The sequence below is a fragment of the Benincasa hispida genome, chromosome 3, assembly GCF_009727055.1.
Source record: "Benincasa hispida cultivar B227 chromosome 3, ASM972705v1, whole genome shotgun sequence".
Lineage (NCBI taxonomy): Eukaryota > Viridiplantae > Streptophyta > Magnoliopsida > Cucurbitales > Cucurbitaceae > Benincasa > Benincasa hispida.
In genome coordinates this window covers 48082690-48110414 of record NC_052351.1, presented here as the reverse complement: position 1 = coordinate 48110414, position 27725 = coordinate 48082690, and the positions used below count along the sequence as shown (strand labels likewise).

Sequence of the window (27725 nt, the reverse complement as noted above, 5' to 3'; positions counted from 1 at the left end):
GTAGGTCCACAAGGTAGGTCCCGCTATAAAGCCTACCGGCCAAAAAGTCTTCAAGAACGAGAAAGCTGACCAAAAGACTATTTATAACCGACTCTTATTGCCGAATTGGAGGGGTTTGGCTTGTACCAGGCTTTAAAATAATTTTTTTCAAGCGAGTTGTCTTTCGAGATTTTTGGGTTACATGCCCAAGATAATGGTTTTTTTTTCTCTTCAGATTGAGATGGATTGATCTTCACTATTGTGCACCTTCCAACTACCTATTGATGTTGTAGTAGTACCTAATATGAGGTTGCTAGCTCCTGCCTCAGCAGCTTCGAGGTTCCCATCGATCAATTACAGAGGTTGAAACCACCGAACTTGCTTATGCTCCCGAGTGCTCTTTCTATAAAAAAAAATTGAGTAGAAAAAAGTCGAATTGGCTTCAATCAAGATTTCCTCAGCTTCGTAGGCACATGAGGAATCAGCTTAACATCTTTTCAATCAAAATCCCAATCAAAGACAAGTTCTACCAAGGCTAGGATCTAAATGAGAATATTCACTCGTGGAATTCTGGGTGACATGATTCATTCCTTCTTTAGCTAAAGTTGAATGATCGAAGTCTCATTCAGATTCAGTTGAAGAGATCGAAGCGAAGTCGTCAATTCAACCATTCACACGGTCACCCGACCTCTTTTCCAAATGAACCAAACCTCGATTCCACATTCAAAAAGAGATACAACCATCTCTCTAGGTTGCGCACCGCCTTTAGATCATTCTATTTGTATTTGACAAGACCCCGTCGGTCTGCTCCTTTTAAGGAACATTCTTAGCCATCTTTCGAGAATTAAGACTCCATAGTCAGACCGTCACTCTTTTAGACCCTTAGTTTCACTTGGTTGGGGCATAATATTTTTTACCTAAACTTTATCATTATTGATTTATATTACTAATTTAAGTTTAGATTCATGTATTGAGTTTTGTGAACTAAAATAACTCATCTAAGTATATTTAATAGAAGGAACATTAATTGTTATCTCAAAAGTTGTTAGTTCGTTCTCTTACTAGCTCTAATAAATCAAAATTTGAAGTCATATATAATATATATAATATATATATATATATTATATATATATATATATATCAAAAAGACTATTTTATTTGAAGGAACTAAATGACTTTATTCTTATAGGCAAAAGAAATAAATGTTTATTTCATTTAGCTTATGTATCAAAAATCCATGTATTAATATTAGATGGTATTCATATGAAAATTGACTTTCTTAATAGAAGAATCGCGAAGAGACAAATAATTTAACTAATTATTTAACATAATTGGGAGATGAAGATTTCTCAATATCAACTCCTGGAATATGATTTAGCTAGAGATCAATTGAGGTAAAAATAGCAACATAATTAACTGGCGAAAATTGAATGAGACTTGGAAAAATGAAAATTTAAGTACACATTATATATATATAGTTTTGGAACAAACAAAATGGAGAGAAAGAAAGAGAGGAGGAAAGTGGGGAAAAAAAACAATTTCTGAATTTCTTCTCAGGGTTTTGAGAAGAAAAACAATTTTTTTTTTTTTTTTTTTTTTTTTAAATTCTACACTTGAAAAAGAGTTGAAATTTTGGTCACCCTATACATAAAAGGAGATGTGCTATTTGGGGAAAAAGAAAAAGGGGAGAGAAAAAAAAAAGGAAAAATAAAAAATTGTAATATTATATATATTTCATGCTTGCCCATTACTTTCACTCCATTCCTTGATTGCTTGCTTTACTGCATTTTTCACCACTTGGGCCTTTATGATTTTTGTCCCTTCATTCTGTCAAAAATCAGGCATATATTAATATTTATACACCAAAATATTCCCAGTTACAAATATTTAAGGCAGATATGTTTCACATTAGATTTTTTTTTATATGTTTTGTATTTAATTCTAAATACTGTATTTTAATCATGATTCATTTTAGCCCATATAGAATATTTTTTTTTATCTTTCAAAAATGGTCATTTTGATCTTTATTTGAAAAGGATCGACATAACAATCTTAGTAATACAATTTTATAACTACATGCTAAAAGATTTAGTAACTTTAATAAGGTCATCTGCTATAGAAGATACAAGATCAAAATCAAAATGTAAAGATGGAAATCGTCACTTATTTAAAAGTATGGAGATTAAAACAAATGTTTAAAAAATATAGAGACTGAAAATGAACAAAAATTGAAAGTACAAAGTCTAAAATGAATCAAAACTAAAATATATAATATCTAAAGCAAATATGTATATATAAAGTTTGTTTAAAGATGTTTAATTATAAATAAATCACTTTATAAATCATAGAGTATATTGTCATCAATCAATATGACACTTTTTTGAAAGTTTTAACCAAACATTAAAAACAAAATTGTGAACTTACCTACATTAAAACATAGGTAATTAATGACTCATCGATCGATATTTGTTTTTTTCAAATCCTACATGTGATTGTTTCTAAGTACGACATTGGATTATTTTTAAGTAGAACTCGTATGATGGTAAGAATTTGAATTTTCAAAAAAGAAAAAAAAACTATATATTAAGTAGTGAGCTATATTTATATTGGGAACTTCCAAATGTAATGTAATATTCTTAAAGATATCGAACCTCTTCTCCAACAGCTTGGAGTTGGAAACAATCGGAACAAGACACATTAGCGTCGAGGACTTCGAGTCCTAATTTCTCAAAGGCTTCTAGAATTCGAACCAACAATCCAGGTGAATTTCTTTCCAAAAATACGTTTATAAGAAAACCCCTCTCTAGACTCTCCACATTCACCATCTGCACAAGTTTTTTTTTTTTTTTTTTTTAAATTTTTTAAGAAAAAAGAAAAAAAAACTTTGGTTAACTTAATATCAGTTATAATAATTTGAATTCAGATACGTAATGTACAATATTAATAAACCTAAATGTTATATTGAATAATCTAGTAAATAAATTCAATTATTTTTTTACTTAAAAAACTAACAAAATATATCCCTTTTCTGTTTTAGTGTTTCCAATAGAGTTTATTAGAACAAAATTGTGTTAAAAATTTCAATTCTGGTCAACAAAATGAGTGGAATGTTAGTTAATAAGAGATTCTTAATTATTTCTCAACATCATTTTTTTTTAAATATAAAAGTTCTTCTTCTTTTCTCTCATAATTATTAAAATTTAATGATGGACAGTAGAATTATTTTATCGTATAACGATTAAGTATTACATATTGTATATTTTATAAAACAATAACCATCACAAAATCAATGGAATCAAATTAATGTAAAAAATGATCGAACAAAAGTAATTTAAAAGAAAATCACCCGATGTTTATAATTCAAATAGACAAAACCGATCGAACTCACGATTCGACCAATTTTCAGGCAGATCGAAATTGAGAAAACAAAAGTTGAAAATCTCCCAATAAATGAATGAAAGTTGAAAGTTTATAAAGGAATGAAATAATAATTGAAAGATGAGAAAAATACTGCACTAGAGCTTGTGGATGCACGAAATTCTTTTGACTTGTGATGAGAAGAAGCTGCTGCTTTCTTTCGCTCTCTTGAACCCATTTCACGGCCGCCACCGGAGAAATTTATTGCAAGCGCCGCCGTGTCTTCTCCACTCGCCGGCCACGCGCCTCCAGAGGCTTTTGCTTTCTCTTGCTATGAGCTTCTTGAAACAAAGTAGACCACGAGTTTACTCTTCATTTATATTTGCATTTTCTATTTTCTTTTTCTTTTTCTTTTTTCTCATAAAAAAAAATTGTTTTATTTTCCTTTTTGCATGAGTGCTTCTGTCGTTTCACTTGCCAAATTCAAATTTTGTACTTACTTGGAGAAATTTACGTGATTGGCCTTTTGCTTTTCACCTATTTTCCTTTTCCAATTTTAATTATCGTAAAATTAATTGGAAAAAAAAAACTAACATTCTATAGAATCTCATACTATGTTTAATAACTAATGAACTTTTAAACTTTTGTATTTGGAATAAATTTAATTATATCGACATTTATATTTAAGCATACCATACAGTTTTTAAAAATGTTCCAGTGATCATGTTAATTTAGAAGATAAGAAACTATATACTTTTGATAATAATCGGTCTGATTTTCTCAATTTTAGAACTGACTCAGAATTACATCGGACCAATCTGTTTTATAAAAGAAAAAAACAAAAGCAACCAAAATCGATGTCTACTAAAAAAACTAAAACAATGGGTTTGATTCATTGTTTAGGTGTTGGTTTTTTATTTTAGACACAATATATATACTATGTAGACTCTTACAAATAAATTAATTCGGCGATAATATATATTATGGAAACAACAAACAAATAGTTTTCTATAATAACAAAATATTTTTGTAATTTGATCATAACTAGTATGTATGTATTGTGTAAAGGTGCAAATTGACATGTTGAAATTTGTGTAAGGTGCTTAAGAATTTGTTAAGTTTGTGAAAGTAATATGAGAGAAAATTAACGTGGTCCAAATTAGCAATTTGTAATGCAACTCCAAAATTTAATGTGTGGTTCAAGAGTATTAATAACTACTCATCGTCTATACACACATGGTTATTGGTTATATATAAGTTTTTGTTTGATTCGATTATCAATTATTTTTAAAATAAAAATTAACAGAACCGAAAAAATTTGGCCTTCCAAAACAAGAAACCGACATGTCCAATATCTTATATTGAAAAATTGAACCAAGTCGTTAGATCAATATTGATCTAGTTTGGTTCGTTTGTTTTTTGATTTCCTATAACGCCCTATACTTTTGATTGTGGCTTTTTTGTATCATACTTGTTAAATCTGCCAACCTAAGCCTATTAAGTAGGTGTAATTAAATACACATGGATCATGTTAGTAAACTAAGAATTTTCATTTTTTTTCCCTCTTTATATTGTGGCTAGATTTTCCTTTCTCTTGGTTTTTAAAAGGTATTTTGGTATATATATATATATATATATATATATAATCTCTAAAACCAACTATATGCACGAGTTAATTATGAATCTAACAAAGTATATATATATGATTAATTTATTAAGAAATTATGATTACATTTAATGTCAGGTCGAACATCTCTCTATTCGTCACTATTAATGCACGAGAGTCATTAAATCTCGAGATTAGGTAGATACGAAAAGATTATAATTATTCTATCTCATAACATAACTATTCAAATATTCTTTTAGTTAAAAATGTTATGAGCACAATCCAAGATATAAGCAATTTGTTACACCATAGGATATTATAATAAATAGGGGTTGGATATATTTCTGTGAGAGTGTAATATTGAAGACTATAATTTATATCAAGTGGGCATATTCTTTATGCATATCATCGGACTTGACGTAATTTTATTAATTAATTATATAATGGAAGTAGTCGAAGATAATGCTAGAAAGAATGATATTGGATATGAGATCCAAGTTTTCTTTTTTTAAATTTTATTTATAATGAAAAATGAAGATGAAGATCTTTGTAGACAATACAATCCTTTACAACCAGAAATTCAACTCACTTACCAGAAATATTTATACAATCAACTAAACTATTACATGTTATTGGAATGAAAACAACAGAAATATCATCAAAATTTGAGAACTATTCACAGATTTAAGTAAGCCAACACAAATTATCCGACACCGTCTCATCCTTTTTGTTAATAAGATTCACAGCTACCAAACAATCTGATTTAATGGTGCATTTTTTGAGATCCAAATGTATTTATGTTGTAAATGTGATCAAAGTCTCATATTGATTAGATGAGGGGAAGATCATGAATATATAAGGGAGGACAAATATGAGGTCTTTGAAGTGAAACCAAAAGTAAAATTACGAGGATTTATATTCAAAGTGGATAATATCATATCATTGTAGAGATAGTTTGAGGGTTGTTGTCCTTAACAAGAACTTAATGCTTAAAAAAATAGAATTACCTTAACACATCAAATCATCGTTTATTAATTCAACCAACTTGTCATACAATTATTTAAGTAATTATATTACTAACCATGATTTGACATAGAATCACAAATTGAAAATTCTATTTGATTTCTTATATATTTATCTACTATGTTTAGGATATTTCAAAATGTATAGAATAAACAACATGCCGCATAAAATAAATCTGAATCTTTGTGGTTGGATTAATTCAACGACGGATCAACATGATATGTAAAGAGTGAAATGAACAAATTAAAATGGAATTAAAAAACGAAAATGCTAAGACTTATGAAATATTAAGATCACATTCGATAACCATTTTGTTTTTGAAAATTAAGTCAATAGAACTACTTCAATCTCCAAATTTTTTAATTTGTTATCTATTTTTCACTAATGATTTAAAAAATTAAACTAAAATTTGAAAACTAGATGATGAATTCGGTATCTCGTCGCCTCAAACGTAATGTAATAGTAATCCAGAAAAAACCATTCATACTTTTAATTGAAGAACTTTAAAATTCTGAGGTCATTTTGGTAAATATATATAGAGAGAGAGGAGTTTTATGGTCAGTTTGGGCAGGGGGAGGGACGGTGCCCCGTGAGAGAGAGTTGGAGGGATTGACAGCTAAATACCATTTTAACAAACGCCAATTTTCTTTTGCTCTCACATTTCCAAGTCTCTCTCTCTAAAACTCGTATTGTTTGTTGTTGTATTCTTCTCTCATCACGTGCAGATTCCTCCACTGAACACCTTTGGCCCTCCCTTCCCACCCTTGTTATGCACGTGCCGCTGCCCATGAGATTGACTTTACTATTTTCAAAGTAATACAGTGTAACGTACATCTATTTTTCTATAATCCATCTTAATAATAACACGACCAAGAAATTCGAAAATATTTTTTAAAAAAGAACTGTTTACATTGTTACATGTAATTGGATAATTTAGATAGATTCTAGATAGATGCAATCTAGATGTACCTAAATTTTTTCCTTTTTTTTTTTTTCTCTTTTTTCTTTTTGCTGGTTCATTTTCTTCACTCATTTTATTTTGTAACCTTTAATATATGTTTTCTTTTTTTAAATATTACATCGTGTGTGGTGGATGTTTGAAATCTACCTCTATGAAATTATGATGTTGTAAACGCTAAACTATATTCATGTTGGTTTGTGGTCTCTAATTTTTTTTTACAGTATTTTCTGAATTTTATTATATACTCTTTTTTGTTTAATATTTGTAGGTATCCAGACCAACATACACATATCTCGACTAATCTCACGAAATAATCCATCTAACTCTGCAACATTTAAGTGTTAAGTGTTGAGTGAAAATTTAACTTTAAAAAATAAAAGGGAATCAACCTTTGGTTGGAGAATCCCACATTAGAAAATTTGGAGTTAGAAGCCTCCCTTATGTACTTTAATCTTGAGTTTTGGGTTTGGGTCCCAAGGGGTACCCATGTTTTGGAGGGAGTGGGGAGATAGACCAATGTGGGTTCGGTCGGGCGAGGCGTGTGTGTGATTATTAATTTTAATAAAAATATTATTATTTTTGTTTATTTTTTTATTTTTTTAACCGAAAAAACAAAAGAAAATGTCCTCCACGTTCATATAAGTTTGCGCAAGCGATTCGTCCGTGCACGTTCTGAGGCTCACCGCCTATTTTGCTCCCTACCGTTCCACGCTAAAGATCTATAAAAGGCGTGGCCTTTAACAGTTAAAAAACGCAACTATTTTCATTCACTCCATTCCAATTTTCTCTCCTAACTCTTCCATTTTATTTTTTCGAGCAGTGGGTTAGAAAAGGGTGTGTGTTCTGGTCGGTAATGATACATTTCTGATCGCGTTTCTTTGGTTGTTTTATCTTGCAGATGACGTGACATTTTTCAGACCTGCTTGCACACTTGGGTAGAGCCGCGAAACGTCTTAAAGAGAGCGAACTCTTCGATTCAGCCTATAACGAGTTTCTATTTTGCAGGTTTTTGCTCTTTGTTTTACCATCGTGCTTTGACCGTTTGCTGTTCGTCGTTATGAGGATCCTGCCATTTTCAACATTAAGAAAATCCATAAGATATTAAATCACAGGTAAATGACCAACATAAATTGAACCAATAACTTCTTACCCATTTATCAAAATCATGTATATAAGTCATGATTATTTTCCTTTTTTTATTCGTTGATTTCTGATGAGCATCACTAACTTTTTAACAAATGTTCATTTTCTTTGTAATAATAATAATAANTAATAATAATAATAATAATAATAATAATAATAGTAATAATAATAATAATAAAAAATTTATCTCTTCTATGCTTCTCTCTCCCATTTGTCAAAAATTTTGTGATGGATAATAAGCTTGCTGCCCTGCCAGTATGAAAAGTCTTGTCCTCGATTCTTCATTAAAGTGAAATCTTAAAATGCTAATATAGAATTTATTGGAAAGTTTTAAGATTTTGTGTAGTCAATACCTAGGCCTACTCCAAATTAAATTAATTAAAAAGTTGGACATAAATCACTCTAGATTTTTTAAAAAAGTTATCAAAATATTTGTCCATTCGAACAAAGTCAAAATATATAATATATTTATTATATTTCTTAAGATTGAAAGTCTTATATGTTGAACTCAAAATTGAGGAAAATACTATATAAATATTTGAAAGTAGCTACAATGTCGAGGAATATAACTCAATTGAATCTAACTTTATTTTTGAATTGTAATAATTAAAAGTTAAAGTGATAATAGCCAGCATTATTTAACATTTACTTCCTTATTGGAGGTGGAAAGTTCAATTTTAATCCGCTCGTAGTAATAAATAAAATAAAAAATGTTATAGTGAAAAAAAAAGGGAAAAAGGCCCACCAACTCACTTTTAGGGAGTTACAAAATAATTGAAGACTTGCCTCATCACAATGCACTTCTTCGACCAGTTTATTCGCATGTCCAATGGCCTATTTGCTTGATTTTTTTCTTTTTCTTTTTCTTTTATTTTATTGTTTTTCAAAATCAATTATTTCACAATTCTTAATTAATCAGCTTGCCATGGCAATTGGGACAACTTCTTTTATTTTAAGGTTCAAAAGCTTAATTATTTAACCTTTAATTGTCACATTTGATATTTCATATTATATACAACTTTGCTTATTTTATACAACAACTAAACCACGATGTTACAACAAAAGATATTAGGGTGAAAGTGAAACCTTTCTTTAAAGAATGGGTAACTAAGCATATAATTATTTTTCCTTTTTGAATAAAAAAGAGGGGAAGACTATGGTTAAGAACCACATTTTTATTTCTCATTTAAAAAATAATTATCTAAGAAACAATATATCTACCACTTTTATAACCAATTTGATTTTGTAAAAATTAAGTTTATAAACACTATTTCTGCTCATAAATTTTTTTTGTTATATACTTTCTACTAAATTTTAAAAAACAAACTATGTTTTGGAAAACTATATACTTTTTTTAAAATTATTATTGTTTTTAAAATATGACTGGAAATTCAAATGTTTCTTCAATATAAATGAAGATCATAATTTAAAAATTGAGAGACAACTAGTATAAATTTCAAATAAAAAAAACAAAAAACGAAATCGTTATCGGGAGGCCTTAGATCATTTTATAACATGTATTAAGTTACATTAGATTTCTAAAAATATTTTATTTTCGAGTTCAATGACATGTGGAGTAGATTCAAACTTCTGACTTTTGGTTGAGAGTAAATATATTAATCAGTAGAGTTATGTTCATGTTTGACTTTAACATTTTTATACAATATTCTATGACATTCAAAATGTTAAATTTGACGAACTAAAGGTTTATGTGCATGTGTATATATATAATTGATCTTGATCTATCGTTTATTCATGGACGAGAAAATATAAAGAAATAGTATTACAGAATTCAAGACCTTCCACGTTAAGTCACTACTGAACTCAAAATGTTAGGATAATAAATCACGAAACAATATTTGATCTTCTATAGACATATCCTAAACTAATGAAAGTTTAATAATCCTAAATAAAGTATATTATGATATTTAGATTCGAAAATTCAAACACAGCTGTATGATATAGGGAAGAAAGGAAAAAACCAAAACCTAAGTTGCTATTTATGGAGGATTTTTTTTCTTTCTTCTCACAAAACATTGTCTTGATTGCACACAAACAAATCGCATGTGTACCCACCTATTCACGTGTACCGATTAATCATCACAACCAAACAATTTTCCATCACAACACAAAAATTGACTTACTCCCAAGTTATTTCTTTTTCCCCTTTGTTTCAACTTTTCCCCTCTTCTTCACTGCCATATAGCCTTTTCAAAGCCCTAGAAAAACCCCTATATCCAACCATTTTATACGACCCATGCACTCCTCTCTTTTTCCTATTAAAAAATAAAGTGTCGTGTTGGATTGATTTTGAGAGCTTATCGAATCGTATCGAATCAATTCATATTCATGAACTAAAATGAATCCAAGAGAAATGAAAATGACAACCTGAAACAATTAGATTAGATTTGTCCTTTTGACTTACTGCTTATTTCTCTTTATTTAATTATCTTCGAGTTATTTCTATTTATTTCTCTTTTTCACCCTTTAAAGAGCTCCAAAACTCCTTTTCATCTTCTAAAAATATATTATATGGGTTTTTTTTAGAATATAATATTACATAAAGATAAAAGTATGGATTTAAACCTTCAACTTAAAAGAAATGTTATTAACATATCAACCACTGAGATTACATTCATTTCAAATTTGTTATTTTTTTTTTCTCTTTTTAGATATGTGTTAAAAGCTTACTTTTATATATATATATATATATATATATATATATTAGTTTGATTCTATCCTATTTAAATAAAAATCTTATCAAAGACAATTTAATTTAATTTGGTTGAATACAATTCGTCTCTCTAATATATGATAAAAAAATGTTGAGAGGGCCCAATTGGAGATTTGAATTTTACAATAAGTACAAGATTTTGCTGTGTCGAGTTTGGCTGATGCAATTATAGAGATTAATTGTGGTGTGTGTGTGTTTGTATTAGACTTTGATTTGATTTATTTGTCTATGTTTCTTTATTTCCCTTCCTTCCTTCCATTCTCGTGCAGCTGGCCATGATGGACGATTTTCTTTTTATTATTATTTTTTAATTTATTTTCATATTTTTAATAGGATATTCTAAAAAAATAAAAAAATAATAAAAACTATTTACATAAAATAATAAAATTTTAATCTTCTTTAATAGATAGAAGCTCTATCAGTGATAGAAACTTATAAAAATCTATAATTGATAGACGCTGATGGAAGTTTATCCAATATTTTTTTTGTTATTTCTATAAATAGTTTGACATTTTTTTCCTCTCTTTGATTTTTTTTTAAATTATATTTTATTTATTTTTTATTGAGAGAAAAAGGCAATTATGGATGATTGACGATTCAACCCATGCCCAACTTATTCTATTAAATCCACAAAACCTAATAAATAAATAAATAAATGAAAGAAAATTTAATTTTCTTCTTTAATCATTACTTAAGAGGAAAATTTTCTTAATCCCACTAGTGCAAATAAATAAATGAAAGATCTAGATTATGAGGGTTGAAATGATTCTCACGAGAGGGTTTTAAATTTTAAAAGAGATTTCAATCGCTTACGTTCTTTTCAAATGGTTATAGAAATAGATGATGAAATCTCTAACTTCAAAAGAGAAAATACATGTTAATTATTTTTGAGTTAATTAAGATCATTTTTGTGTATTTTATCTTACATTTATCTCTATATTTATGTGATTATAATGTTGGTCGATTCAATGTAGATGTAACTTAGGAGATTCTCACATTTTCTATAATTTTAGACGAGATGATTTTGGGAGACTATGAAATAGATGAAGTTTTACGAACTATGCCACTAATAAAAGTGAAAGACAAAAGGTCGATAAACCTAGTTTAAAGTATATATAAAGTTTTGGCAGACATGTGTAAATGCAACTAACGTGTGTCCATATTGCTACTTTAATTTGAGTCCTTCAGACGATTTGTCCGTCATTATGTCAATTGTTTGATGTGTTTACGTATTGTTTACTTGACTTGGACCTTCTAATGAAAGGATTCTCATGGGTTTTTCCCATAAGAAATTTTTTTCTTGAATCATGTTTCTTGGGGTTCCGTTGTTTGAAGGTTTGATTAGATTCTTATTGTTTTTTTTTTTATAAATTTAGTGATTTGAATTTCTATGTGCCTTGACTTCAAACTACGATGTTCTTTTTCGATAATGCAATTCTATATGTTTTCAAAAATAAAATTATATAAAATTAAAGTTTTGATTGAGATTTTTCTAATGAAATGATTGCAAAATATGTAATTTAACTTTTTTTTCTACATATATTTTCTCAAAAGGTAGTTGAAAAAGGATTGCAAATTGCAAGGGATAGGCATCATAAACGCATTAAGAAAAATGATTTTTTTTAGTCACTGAAGAAGATTTGTATATGAATATAATTAAATATTATTGTTAGAAAGCTGAATTAATTATATATTATATGATTCTTTTGTAGTTAAACGACATAATTAGAGAATGTTTTCTGCATAAACTAAAAATTGGAGGAAGACCAATTTGAAAAAAATATGAATATATAAATTTAAAGTGGTTGATTTTTGGTGTCACATCAAGTTGGAAGAAAGAAAAAAACAAATTTGAAATCAATACAAATAGTGTTTTGATTTGGAAATGTCTCTCGTGATATTCTCTATATTCATATGAGTATTACTATTCATTAAAATTCTAAGCAAATAATGCCTGCAGCAAAGCATAATATAGCTAAACCCTAAAAAAATCTTTGTGTACATTAGACTCCAAACTGAGGGATATATAGATATTAAAATCTTATTACTTAATTAATGACACTTCATACTATTAATTAATTTTTTCCATGTGCAAAGAAGAATTAATTACTTATGCCAATTACCCGAAGTAATCAAGAGTACTAACGGACCCTTTGTTTCACAGACATCCTAGATTTTCATAGAGTGGACATCTCAAGAGTTTTTTATGCTTTCCTGAAACATGGATTTTCCAGGTGTATGTATATATGTGTGTATATATATCACTCTTCTTTATTTGCATTATATAATTAAAATAAATAGGTCTTATGTAAATTAAAATATATGTGTATCTATGTATGTATGTATATATATAATTAAGATATATATCCCTCTTCTTTAAATTTAAATTAATATTTATTTTATAAAAAATCTTAAATTATTATATTTTTATTGAGAAAAATAACATGTAAAAATAATATAAATTTTATTAATTAAAAAAGAAATTCAAATTGATATATAAGTTTAATTTATATTGAATTAATTATAAATTAATAAATAGTNATAAATTTTATTAATTAAAAAAGAAATTCAAATTGATATATAAGTTTAATTTATATTGAATTAATTATAAATTAATAAATAGTCGTAAACGCTTTCTTAGAACATTGTGTAAATCTAAAACATTTTTTATTAGAAATCCTATGAAACAAACACAATTATCAAAATATTTCTAGATATCTAGAAAAAAGAAAAGACAAGAAAAATCATACAAAACAAACATAGTTATTTAAAGATACCAAATATCTAAAATTTTAGACACCTATAAACATTCTCAAAACACAAACGACCGGTTGAAACTCATAGTCTTGTATATATATTTGAATATGGTATTAAATATGTATAAAAAGAGTGGAAATTAGTCAAAACGAGCATAATTCAATTGACACATATACTATGTGTTAGTAACTAAAATGTCTGTGGTTTGAATTGCTCTATTTCTATTGTACTAAACAAAAAGAAGAATGTAGATTTAAATTTTGAATCTATATATAAAGTAATTGTTGGTGCCAAAAAAATGGATCAATTGTAAATAGGAAAAAAAATTGTCCAAATTCACTGCGAAACAAAAGAAATTGAACATTATATGGTGTCAAGTCTCACACACTCTGTCACTCTCAAGTCATTCTCGAGTTCGTGAGTAATTTAACAGTAGAAAATAGTAAAGGAATTTACACATGCCTTTGACTAATGGTTTTGGTCATTTATATAAGTTAGTTATGTAAGAGTATATCATCACGCAGCGGAAGCAACAAGGATTAATAAGCACTTTAATTCACTAATTTTGGCAGAAACTAAAACATGCTGATCTAACATAAGAGGGTTTGAAGTCATACCTTTGTAGAACTCTTCAAGATCTTGATTCTCAACTGTTATCTTCTCCGAAATCTGCTATGAACCACCTCAAGATCTTCCCACTATACTCTTGGGGCTTTAGAATGAATTTTGGGACTCAAGAACAGCTTGAACAACAGGAAACTTGGAGAGAAGCTCACTGTTATAACTCACTTGAAGAACAATTTCTTTAGCCCGAATTTTTCTGTAAAAACTCTTTGAATGCATGCCTCAATTCCACTTCAATCTTCTTTATTTATTGTAGGCTATCATGCAAAGAAGATGACTACATGAGATGCAACTCATGTTTGGAATTATTGAAGCAAATGTGAATGATTTTTATGTGAGCTAGTTGAAGATGATAATGGAAAAACCCATTTTTCCATTTTGTGTAAATTTTTCAATTTTCCAATTTTTCACCAAATGATTCAAAAATCAATTTGATTTTAAAATTGAAAATATTATATATTTTGTAAAATTAATTTCATAAATTAATTTTATAATAAAAGTAATAAATAATTATTTAAATAATTTAATTAATTCTAATTAATTTACATATGAAATTAATTTTTACACAAATCCACCTTCATATATTTAAATATAAATTCTCCTATTCCGTTTAATTCTAATTTGAATGTTTCAAATTAACTTATCATGCTACCCTAAAGCTAATCCATTTACAAGCTAGTAGGGGGACCTCACGGACCTATAGATCATGGGCTCCAACGATCCGAGATTCATTGGCTAAACTCATTATACCGAATTAACGCCCATTAGTTAACTAATGGGTCACTCCACTAAAGCCCATAGTTGAACTCCCTTCACTGTAGATATATTATGTCCATTTGATATAACCATGATCAGTAAGTTGATTTTTCACAAGTCGTTTGTAATCACCGCTGGGTCAAGATCACCGTTTTACCCCTGTGAATACATCTCATTTCTTAAGTTCCTACTAACCCTCTAATAGACAATTTTGATTCATAATACCTATGAATCAAGTCCTTTCTCTATCAAGAGAAGGTGGGGCCCCGATTGTTCAAGACCTGTCAGTACTTAAGAGAAAACCTATCTGCTAATCCTAATTCAGGTAGGAGTGAATTTGTAACACCCCGTATATTTTTTTTAGTAACAATGTAATTTCAGTAAATTTTTACTAATTGAGAAATTTTTTTGAATTTTTGGACATTTAAGTGATATTGTTGGAATTTAAATCATTTAAGTGAAAATTAATATTGGAAATTAATTCGGAGTTTAGTGTTGGAAAAGGGCAAGATTTGTTGTTTTAAAAATGGAAAGGAAGAGATTGGAAAATAATAATAATAATAATAATAAAGGGGAATAGGAAGGAAATAAAATAAAATATCCTTTTCTTTTTCTTTCCTTTTTCTTTTTTCCTCTTTTTCTTCTCCCCTTCCATCTTCTTCCTCACGCAAACCCAGCATCTCCGTCGCCGGCTTCGACCAACATCTCTTGTCGCCGACCTCGACCAACATCTCCTTGCTGCTGACCTTGACCACCAACTCAGATCCAAGCCGCGAGCAACCCAGCTTCGACTTGGGCTTCTTCGCACCTCAACTGTTCGCGGCATCCAGATTTGATTCCAGTCTCCCACGCCGAGCCGCCCGCGTTCGCGTCGCCCAGATCTGATTCCTGTCTCCCACCGAAGCCACTGCCTAGAACTGCTCCCACCAATTGAAGCCGCGACGTCGACGCCCAGCCGCCCAGGTCTGCGCCGCCTAGACATACGCACTCCCAGCCAGCCGTGCCCTCCCCTCGCCGTTAGCTTGACCTTGTCGTCGAACCAGTTTCCACCGCAAATCTCCTTCGCCACTTGGTTCTTATGGAATCTTGGTTGGAGTAAGATTTTTTGCATAAGTTTTTGGGTGTTGTTTTTGTTCTTGGTTGTTTTTTGGATCACTTGTTATGTCTTGGGTTTATAATAGTGTTTCTCCTTGCATTTAAAGGTTAATTGGGGTGGTTTGGAGGAGAATTTGTGCATTGTCCAGCGGGTGTCGAAGTTCCTTCTTCGTGGCGATTTGGTAAGTTCCAAGGCTTGGTAACCCCCATTGTGGTTTGGTTTAGGGATTGTTAGATTAAATTTTATATGTTTGGTTTTGGGTTAAAATTGTTAACATCTCTTGGGTTTGGATTTTAGATTCAAGACTTGAGACGTTTAGGGTGTTGCTCATCAAATTAAAGGCCAATTATCTTTTGAAGTTTGGTAAGTTTGGAGTAAGTTGTTGGGTGGTTATTTTGAATTAATTGTGGAGAATTAAGTTATTAATTTTGAACTTTGTGTATGTTTAGGTAGCCAACAAAATTGGGTTTTGGAATTAAGTTTAGACCGAGCCATAGTTTAGGTAAAGTAAAATTAGAAGTCTTTGAATAATCTGGTTAATTGGAGTTAGACCCAAAATATTGATTTATCTTAGATGTTGCTTGTTTTGAAAAGGATAAGCTTGCTTGGGTTTCTTTGGATTTAACTTTGAGGTAAGTAATCTTACTACTGAAACTGCCCATGGGCCAGACATTAGATGTATGCTAGCATGATAAATTAATGTTATGGCAGAATGATAACATGATAGATTGATAGTATAATATGATCAAAGTATATTCTAGTACGAGATCTGAATTATTTATTTATGCACATAGACACTTGAAGCTAGTATGAGATGGTATATGTTTTCATATGGTTGTATTTGATCTGATGATGTTGATGTATACATGTATGTTGTAGAACCATGATGTTGAAGTTTATATGTACGTCATAGATTCGTACAGTGATGATTATGATGTTGAGACTATGCAAATGTCTTTACTGATTAGTTAGATGCCCATTAGATTTTGTGTTTCCTTCGGGATTCACCAGTTTGTGTTTCCTTTGGGATTCACTAGTTTGTGTTTCCTTCGGGATTCACCAGTTTATGTTTCCTTCTGGATTTACGAGTTTGTGTTTCCTTCGAGATTCACCAGCTTATGTTTCCTTCGGGATTCACCAGTTTGTATCTCCTTCGGGATTCACCAAAGGTAGTGGGCATACTTAGCTACAGTAGGATAGGACTCAGTCTCCTTCTTGTTTCATGCGTATATGTGTCCCATGAGGACTAGAGCAGTTTAGATGTTTCACCAGAGGTGGGTATCTAGAGGACATAGATGCCTAGCCTGACCCCAGTAGTTGGGTTACTTACTAAGTATTTTATACTCATTCTTTCTCATGTTGTTGTTTCAGGTAAAGGTAGAGATGCACCAGCGATGGACAAGCGGAATTCGTGATCGAGCCACTGGGACTAGTTTTTACGCTTCAGCTCATGAGATTTAGAGTTCTTTTCATGTTTCTCTTAACTTGTAGTTTTGATGTTTAAAACTTACTTTTAAGAATCGTTTTTCAGACTTATTTATTGTCCTTTATGATTTATGGGTACCCTACTATTGTTTTAGTATTTGAATTTAATGAAAGTCTTTTAAACTTACCTTATTTAATTAGCATTTATTTCACCATAACCGAGTGTTGTTTTGAGTTCCATGCACGAATATATTTAGTAACAACTTAACTTAAGTCCTAGGGGGTCGAGTCGTTACAGAATTCCATTTTGCAGGACTATGTCCCCAACTATTTATCTGGTCTTATCCCCAAAATGGAAGGCTTATTGATCAGTGTTGTTGGATTACTCTCACCCATGCAGATCAAAGGATAATCCCAAACAAACAGGAGTTCATAGCTAGCTCAGGATTAAGATCGAGTTAACCTAGGTTACTAAATAATGAAATAGTCAGTTTTAACACTAAGCGATCATTATAAAGAAAAGTGACTATTTTCGTGGTCCAGTCTATATGCAAACTCATTCCATAGGATGCCTCCACTCACATGTCTCTACATGAATAATTTGTAGATCACATCATTTGTACTACCTACAAAATGAGTCGCATCCAATAGTGTTACCAGGATGAGATACTCAATTTCATCCATATACTTATTAGAACACTTAGGATATATACTATTGAAGGATCTCTTTACGAAGAGCATCCATGAGCGTGTTCGGATCTTTCCAATTTCATCGTGACTGAAATACAGCGCATATATTCTAACAGAAATTTATATAATTTACACTAATTAATGGTGTGCTTCGAAAAAAAAAAAAAAAAAAGGAAAGAGTTCTTATACTAGTTGAAGACTCTCATCAAACATTGAACTCAAAAGCAGTGGAATCACCTCTACGCGAACTCTATCGTCCAGTAAACTAGTTGGCCGCAACAACATGATCATCTACACGAATGACAGCAACTCGAATAAGCACGAACAAATAACAGCGGAGATGATACCACTAGTGGAGCCCTTGGTATTCTCGGAGTGAGAATCCAAAGCGTGGTCTTTGGTGAATTTGATAGAGTTAGGAGGAATGACAAATCATGTAGACAATAAGCAAGTGGAAAAGCTATCATATAGCAAAGGTGAAGAAGCTACACGATCGGGTAGGTTTTACTAAGCGATCGTTTAATAAAAGGTAGACGATCGTTTAGAAAACTCGGCACACTATGTGATCGTTTAGGAAAGCTAAGCGATCATTTAGGGACGGGCGTGCGATCGTTTAGACGGGAGGTGTGCGATCGTTTACATGATAAAACTCTATCGTATAGGCTCTCGACTATGCAATCGGTTACGTTTCCACACCGATGCGAAAATTCGAATCTGTTGCAAAATGAAACAAAATTTCATTTTATTCTTCAATTACAATAACCGACTTCAGATTCTCCCACTAACGCACGACCAGGAGAAGTTTTCGGCCAATTATCATATAATTAACCAATTTAATTATTAATGAATATAATCATGTTATATTCTTATCCTATAGTTTGATATCACATATCTATTATAGTAATTTCTCATCCACTTGATATAAATCATTTATATCTAATTTCCTCCAAAATAATGTATTTCACATATTTAGTCAATTATATCATACATAATTAACCAGTCCAATTATATCATATATAATCGAACTTCCTTTTGTCAATTTGAACATTTCAAATTAATCCAAACACTGATTTTCGACTTTATCCAACCTACCCAAGGGACCTAGTGGACTTGTGGCTTGAAGCTCCAACGGTACGTGAATAGTTGACTAAACTCTTTAGCCAAGAGATCTACCATCTGTTAACTGTCAGGCATTCCACTAAAGACCAATATCTGAACTCTTCTTACCACATATATATTTTTGTGTCCATCGAATATAACTAATCATGAGTACGATGACCTTTCACCCATGCTCTTAAGTACAGCTGGGCTAATTTACTGTTTTGCCCCTGTAGTTATATCTCACTCCTTAAGTACCACTGATTCCTCTAATTAACAATACAACATAGTCCAACTATGTGTGAACACCTCTCGGGCCAAGAGAAGGTGTGTGGCGCCACATCGTTCAAGCCCTAGAATTTGTCCTTAAGGGAGCTATCTATCTACTTACCCCAGCCTCGGGGAAGGAGTGAATTCCATCTCGTGTATCTGAATTCACAGCTCCCAAATCAGACGAATCCCCAAAATGGTAGGTATGAATCGGCGACTTAGCCACTCGCACCCATATAAATCAAAGGACCGCCCTCAATGGCAGGAGTTCCCAATTCACTCAGGATTGGGGTCATGTTACCTATGGTCATCCTAGTGAAGTGAAGTCTCTATCATGAACGATGTTATATGACGAGACGTTAACACTTCATGGTCAAGTCTTATACAAACTCTTTTTATAGGACGCCCTCGCTCGCATGTCCCCTACACGAATGATCAGGATCAGACCATCTGTGACAAGTCACAACATTTGTGACCATTCCACAATGCGGGCCGCATCCATAGTGTTACCAAGATAAAGTTTTCCTCCTATATCCATTTACTATAGACCATTTTGATTATTACTCAAGACATGATCCACTTGTATGTCACCACATACATGCTTAAGTTACATACTAATTACTGGGAATTTTATGTTTATTGGTTTGTGGTAAAGCAAATAAAACAAACAACTGAGCAAAATCAAAATGTGAAGTAAATATCATATATTCTAAGACACAAATGTTCGTACAAACGGTTTACAAACTATAGAACATGAGACTTTAGGGCAGCAACTCCAACAATCTCTCACTTGTCCTAAAGCGAAGTAAGGTGTACATTAAAACTAGTACAAAACAATAAACTAGGGCATAAAAGCCCAGTACAAGAAAATCTCCCACTTGCCATAGTCCAGCCGCAGTGGATCCTATAGGCCCATACTTTGTAGGTGACTCTCAAACACTGTAGCCATGAGAGCCTTCATAAATAGGTCATCAACATTGTGCTCCAAAGTGATCTTCGTGACGATCACATCTCCTCGATGCATTATCTCGTGTATCAGATGATACTTCTGCTCTATGTATTTGTCACGCCTGTGACTCTTCGGCTCCTTGGAGTTCGCCACTGCCTCACTATTATCACAATATAGGGTAATGGGCCTAGACATATTTGAAACAACTTTCAGTTCTGTCAAGAACTTTCTGAGCCAGACGGCTTCCTTAGTAGCTACGCAAGTCTACGTATTCCGCCTCCATAGTGGAGTCGGCGATGTAACTCTGCTTAATGCTTCGCCACACTACAACTTCTCCGTTAAGAGTAAAGACTGACCTTGATGTGGACTTGTGAGAGTCCTTATCAGTTTGAAAGTCAGAATCCGTGTATCTAGTAAGGATCAAATCCCTAGAACGAGCATGTAGTCCCTCATTTTTCGAAGATACTTGAGGATGTTCTTCACTACGGTCTAGTGACCCTGGCCTGGGTTAGACTGATACCTATTGACTATGCCCACAGCATAGCAGATGTCTAGACGAGTACAGAGCATCGCGTATATCAAACTGCCACGTCTCATCTCTTCAACCTCTTGAGGCATCTTAGGACACATGTCCTTAGACAAAGTGTAGTAGGCCTCTCTTAGAGTCCTGCATCGAATACTTAAGTAACATCTTATCAATGTACGATGCCTGAGACAGTGCTAGCACTTTGTTCTTACAATCCTGAAATATCTGTATACCTAGAACAAACTGAGAATCTCCCAAATATTTCATTTGGAATTGGATTGCTAGCCAGATCTTAACTGCAGTCAGTAGACCTATATCATTCCCAATGAGTAGTATATCGTCTACGTACAATACTAGGAAGACTACTGAAGCGTTGATGATCTTTTGTAGACACAAGGTTCATCAACGTTTTGGTCAAAGCCATATGTCTTGATCGCAGTATCAAACTATATGTTCCAAGATCGAGACGCCTGTTTCAGCCTATAAATGGACTAATTCAGCTTGTAAACTTTTTGTTTTTGACCTTAAGCTATGAATCCCTTGGGTTGCACCATATAAATGATCTCCTCAAGATTGTCATTCAGAAATGTTGTCTTGATGTCCATTTGCCAGATCTCATAGATATAATAAGCTGTAATGGACAAGAGGATGCGGATCGACTTTAACATGGCAACAAGCGAGAAGTCTACTCATAGTCGACTTCCTCTACCTAGGTATAACCCTTTACCACAAGTCGAGCTTTGAAAGTCTATACTTTCCCATTAGCACCCCGTTTTCGCTTGTAGATCCATTTATAACCTATAGGTCTCACCCCATCAGGCTGATCTATAAGATCCCATATTGAATTGAAGTACATTGACTCTATCTCGAGATCCATAGCCTTGACCCATTCATCCCGGTCAACATCCTCCATTGCCTTCTGATAAGACAACGAATCCTTAACATCGCCATCTGCTACCATAGCAAGGATTTCCATGAAACCTAGATAGCAAACGGGCGGGTTCGCAACCCTCCCACTACGTCGAGGTTCCCTCAACTCTTGAGGTGGAACCGACCTACTAGATGACCTCCCATCAACAACTCTTGCTGATGTAGCAGACTCTTCAACAATTCTTATTGAAGTTTTAGTAGTTTCATTGGAAAGCTCACGCAACACAAATTTACTTCGTGGACTGTGCTCCCTTATATGATCCTCCTACAGGAAAGTAGCGTTCATTAAAAAAACACCATATTTTCCGTCGGATCATAAAAATAACCCCCTCGTGTACCTTTGGGGTAGCCGTAGTCTATAAATAGGCATAACCTCGACCTTGGTTCCAACTTCTTGAGATTAGCCTCAAGCACATGTGAAAGGCAACCCCAAATGCGAAAGTGATGTAAAATAGCTTTACGCCCGTTCCACAACTCCAGAAGTGTTCTTGCAACACTCTTTGAGAGAACACAGTTGAGTATGTATAATGCAGTCTCCACTACGAAATCCCAAAATGAGTCTGGTAAGGAAGTGTAACTCATCATCGAGCGAACCATGTCCAACAAGGTCCTATTTCTCCTCTCCGCTACACCATTTTACTAAGGTGTACCCGGTACTGAGTTTTGGGAAACGATTCCATATTCTTTCAAATAGTCCTGGAATGCCGAGTCCAAAAACTCTCCACCTCGATCCGATTGAAGTGTTTTAATACGTCTATCCAATGCGTTTTCAAATTCAGCGTTGAACTCTTTGAAATTTTCAAAGGATTCAGACTTCCGTTGCATAAGATAAACATACCCATACCCATACCTAGAATAATCATCAGTAAAACTGATAAAATACTCATAGCCACCTCAGACTCGCACATTCATAGGACCACAAAGGTTAGAATGTACTAACTCAAGAGGCTCCTTGGCTCTATAACCTTTTCCAGTAAAAGGTTGTTTAGTCATCTTACCCTCAAGGCAAGACTCGCACACTGGTAAAGAATTTTCTTCTAATTCACTTAGAAGTCCATTCTTCACTAATCTCTCAATCCTATTGAGATTGGTGTGCCTTAAACGTAGATGCCAAATATGGCCATTTTCTTTTGGAGAAATACATCGACATTTTATTCTAGTTATGACAGTTTTAAACAATTCTGTGTTATGGAGGGAATTAATGGCTAACGGCCTTAGCACATATAAATTAGATTCCAGATTTGCAGTACAAATAAAAACACCGTCTTTATGAATTATACGCTTTATCCACATTAAAAGAAACAGTGTATTTACATTGCAATAAACACTTTACAGAAATGAGGATCCTCTTAAGTTCAGGTACAATATATACATCATTCAAAACTAGAAACCTATTCTGTAAAGCTAACTGGAGACCTCCCACTGCCACAACTGAGACGACGTGCCTGGTGCCTACTTGCATCGTCATCTTACTAGCCTCCAGCTGTCGCTAGGATCTAATCCCCTGGAAAGAAAAACAAACGTGGTTAATGGCGCCCGAATTAATTATCCAGGCAGAGTTTCAAGTACAAATAAATCACATTTACCTTTATCTGCCTTGGCCTTAGCCTTGGCAGGCTTCATCTCTTTCAGATAGTGAGGTCAGTTCCTCTTCTAATGTTCATCTTGATTGCAGTGGAAACACTTTTCTTTTTCAACCGGTGGACGCCTCCTTGGGGCGACAGGCGGTGGGTTAGCAGGCACCCTCCTTTTTTCCTTACCACACTTCTTTTTCTTCCCCTTTGCAAAGTTAGAACTAGAAGGTGCAAACTTCGTTCCTGAGGTCGAACCTCTATGGAACATCCTAGAGGATGAAGCAACATTTGCCCCAGCCTTCTTTCTCTCCTTACTTTTCAGTAAAGATTGGTAGGTTTGCAACTCATTGAGGAGAGTTGTAAGGTTATATTTCACTTTGCTAACAAAGTGCATGAAGCTCTCCGGCAAGGAATGCAGGATTGTACTAACCTGGCTGCCCTCATCAATGGTAGACCCATTCAACTCTGCCAGATTGAAGTGGACCATCATGTTAAGCATATGTTCACGAACAGAGGTGCCTTCTTCCATTTTGGAGTTGAATATGTACTTAACAGCCTCATGCATAAGCTGTTCAGACGGTTGTCCAAACATCCCCTGTAAGGACTCCATGATCTCACATGCTGAGACCATAGACTCATGTTTCTTGGTCAAGACTTCAGAAAGACTTGCCAAGATGTAGGCTCGGGCCTTCTCATTCTCTTGTATGCCTCCCGAACATTTCGAGCGACATTGGAAAGCTGAAATAGGAGGATAAACCTCTGTAAGAGCGAACATGAGATCCTCAATGATCAGTATTGTCGTGATCATGTGTTTCTATGTTGAAAAATTGTCGCCAGTTAATTTTTCGGCGCTAAGCAAAGCTAACGTGGTTATTGCCATTTTGAAAAGTTGTTGCTGAAAAAATACGAAGCAAAACTTTATTAGATTTTGCTAAACCACTTTTAACCAATCAATTTTGCAAAACAGTTTCAAGTACCCTAAGTTAAAGACTTCTATTTTGCAATGATGCCTTAGTGAGGTAGGATAAACGTTAATGGTGGGGTGATCAGATGCCCCTGCGCTAGGATGAGACATTCACAACCATTAGGCAGAACCAACTCTTGGAACTGAACCTAACAGTCATCATTTTTTGATCCAGAACTGTTAACCTTTAACAATTCCGCGTAAGTGTGACCCCTCGCTTTCGGTACCAGAGTTCCGCCTTAATAAGCCCACCATAGGGAAGAAGTAGATTAGGACAAGAGACTAAGCTACCTTATCCTCTTACAGGAGATCAAATAAAGAAACGTACAAAACTGCCATCCTTTAGGGGGACACTCCAGGGTGCCTCGAGGCGATGCACAGTAACTTTATTCAACCTAATGAGGGAGACCGAGGGATATGTTGTCACACTTTCCACTCGCACTTACTATGAATATTCTCTCTATCCACCTTGATATTGACCTACCCAAACACCATCTGTTATGGGGACACGCCAAAGGTGCCTCGAGGCCGAGGGTAGATCTCACGGTGTGGACTATTTAGGAGAAACGTAAAAGGTTTAAGTGAAGCATCTCATGCCCCAAGTACCTCCCACTAAATGTTCTACCTAGGGGTTCATTAACCTAGACAATCCAGCTACGATTTTAGTCTAAGTCGTCTTTTTAAAACTTTGCCCATAAACAACATTTGTCTATGAAATATGAACAATTTAAGTAGTCACTAGGTGTTTATAACACTTATAAAGAAACCTATATGTCATGCTTCATGCAATGTCTGATCATTACTATACATAAATTTTATATATACACGTAATAACCAAGAAAATATGTTATCATTCACCATTATACTATAAAATTATAATATAAAGATGATGCATGTCAATGCTTTTTATGCATGCATAAATATAACTCTTATATTATATGATGCATGAGCATGCTCTTAGATAATAAAATCATGCTTATCTAAATTATAACATTTACAATAAAGAGATGATGCATGACCAATGCATAACCTAAGGTGGGATTAACTATATGTGCATACCATATGACATATATTACCATACATTGCATGTATTAAACAATAAGGATTAATGGACCGGGATGAACCTTTACAAAAAACCAAAATTAAATAACCCTATCTATTACATTTTTCATCGAGCAAACCGGTTCACAGGCGAACTGGGTCTTGAAACGCCAGGAGGACTCCATCGTGTAGTAAACTCTGAAGGTAGACGATCGCCCAGCGCGCACTAGACGATAGGCGCATAAGCTAAACGATCGTTTAGATGACAACGAGGCTGCGAAGCTTGATCGTCTAGGCGATCGTGTAACGCAGCAAAAGGTAAACGATTTACCATGCATTGCTAAGTGATCGTTTAGTCAGTTATTAAGCGATGAAGCTTGCTAAGTTAAACGATCATCTAGTGCGTGTGGGCTTAAAATGATATGCGAGCATCCCATCATCTAAACGACCTGATACTTAGCATCGTGTACCCCATCGTCTACACAATGCGATCAACCCTTGATTGCATTCTTCCTCGAAGAATTGCAACCCTTTCTCCGATCTTCTTCACGAATGACTCAAGACTCAAACAGACTTTGAATTACAGACTCAATAACGACTATTAATACCCAAAAACGCAGGGGCCTTTACAGACCACCGGAAATGTAAAAGAATTAAATCAAACTGAGGCTAACAACCATGAAAACATCTATTAATCCGCACATCCACAACAATTTAACGATTAAACAGAGCAGACATGCACCCACCAAGAATGTATATGTAATTCATTGCAACAATGAAATTAGAATATCAGAAGCTGGTTCTAATACCAATTGAGAGATCTTTTTACGAAGAGCATCCATGAGCGCGTTCGGATCTTTCTGATTTCATCGTGACTGAAATACAACACTTATATTCTAACAGAAAGTTATACAATTTACACTAATTAATGGCATGCTTCGAACAATAAAAAAACACAAGGAAAGAGTTCTCATACCAGTTGAAGACTCTCTTTAAACGTCAAACTCAAAAGCAGTGGTATCACCTCTACGCGAACTCTATCGCCCAGCAAACCAGTCGGCTAAGCAGCACAATCGTCTATACAAACGGTAGCAACTCGAACAAGCACGAACAAATAACAGCAGGGACGACACCACCAGTTAGAGCTCTTGGTATTCTCAGAGTGAGAATCCAAAGCATGGTCTTTGGTGAATTTGGTAGACTTGAGAGGAATGACAAATTGTATAGAGATAAGCAAATCGGAGAGAAGCTATCATATAGCAAGGATGCTTATCGTTTAAAAGAAGCTACATAATCGTGTAGGTTTTACTATGCGATTGTTTACTAAAAGGTAAACGATCGTTTAGAAAACTCAGCACATTATGCAATCATTTAGGAAAGCTAAGTGATCGTTTAGGGATGGACGTGCGATCTTTTAGACGTAAGGTGTGCGATCATTTAGATGATAAAACTCTATCATATAGGCTGTCAACTATGCGATCGTTTACGTTTCCACCGATGCGAAAATTCGAACCTGTTGCAAAATGAAACAAATTTTCATTTTATTCTTCCGTTACAATAACCGACTTCGGATTCTCCCACTAACACATGACCAAGAGAAGTTTTTGGCCAATTATTATATAATTAACCAATTTAATAATTAATGAATATAATCATATTATATTCTTATCCTATAGTTTTTATATCACAACTATTAACTTGATCTCATTTATGTCACCACATAAAGTTAAAGTATTCACACCATAGCCGTGGATATGTTTATTCGATTTTCATAATAGAATGCAAAATCAACAACTTTATTGAATAAATTACTCAATAATATTTTTATTAAGAAATAGAATGTTTAACACAAACTACGAGTTCTAGGACATTCCCAACAATCTGCCACTTGGACCAAAACTCCATTGAAAACAAATATATATAATATAATGTTGAGAAACATAAAGGGAAAATAAAATAAACTAAGGCATCTATAATACCATAGATATTCTCCCACTTGTCCTAAATTACACCACTCGGAGTCCTAGTCCAACCAGGTGGCCCTCGAACACTTTAGTCGAAAGGGCCTTTGTAAATGGATCAACAAGGTTGTCTTCAGAGGGTATTTTTGTGACGATCACATCTCCTCAGTTATACGATCTCTCAGATGAGATGGTACTTTCTCTCAATATGTTTTCCATGTTTGTGACTTCTTGGTTCTTTCAAGTTGGCTGTTGAGGTTT

At 33.1% G+C, this 27725-nt stretch overlaps 1 protein-coding gene and 1 long non-coding RNA gene across 2 annotated transcripts; one reads left to right on the top strand and one right to left on the bottom strand.

Annotated features, from left to right (window-relative positions):
* Window positions 1-1423: 1423 nt before the first annotated feature.
* Window positions 1424-3704, bottom strand: LOC120074022. Its single transcript, XM_039026994.1, has 3 exons — window positions 3491-3704; window positions 2631-2804; window positions 1424-1806 (listed from the first exon to the last, which is right to left on the bottom strand). Exons 1-3 carry the CDS (start codon window positions 3572-3574, stop codon window positions 1714-1716), a joined length of 351 nt encoding a protein of 116 aa, XP_038882922.1. The 5' UTR covers window positions 3575-3704; the 3' UTR covers window positions 1424-1713.
* Window positions 3705-15511: 11807 nt separating this feature from the next.
* On the top strand, window positions 15512-17470 carry LOC120073848. Its single transcript, XR_005480825.1, has 4 exons — window positions 15512-16035; window positions 16143-16217; window positions 16334-16399; window positions 17408-17470. It is a non-coding gene; the product is annotated as an uncharacterized LOC120073848 (long non-coding RNA).
* The last annotated feature ends 10255 nt before the right edge of the window (window positions 17471-27725 follow it).

Excerpts from the sequence above, each read along its gene's own strand:
- LOC120074022 (XM_039026994.1), bottom strand. The coding sequence starts at position 3,574 with ATGGGTTCAAGAGAGCGAAAGAAAGCAGCAGCTTCTTCTCATCACAAG. Across the intron at positions 2,805-3,490 it reads CATCCACAAGCTCTAGTGCA|ATGGTGAATGTGGAGAGTCT; the intron begins GTATTTTTCTCA and ends AAACTTGTGCAG. Across the intron at positions 1,807-2,630 it reads TCCAAGCTGTTGGAGAAGAG|AATGAAGGGACAAAAATCAT; the intron begins GTTCGATATCTT and ends GATTTTTGACAG.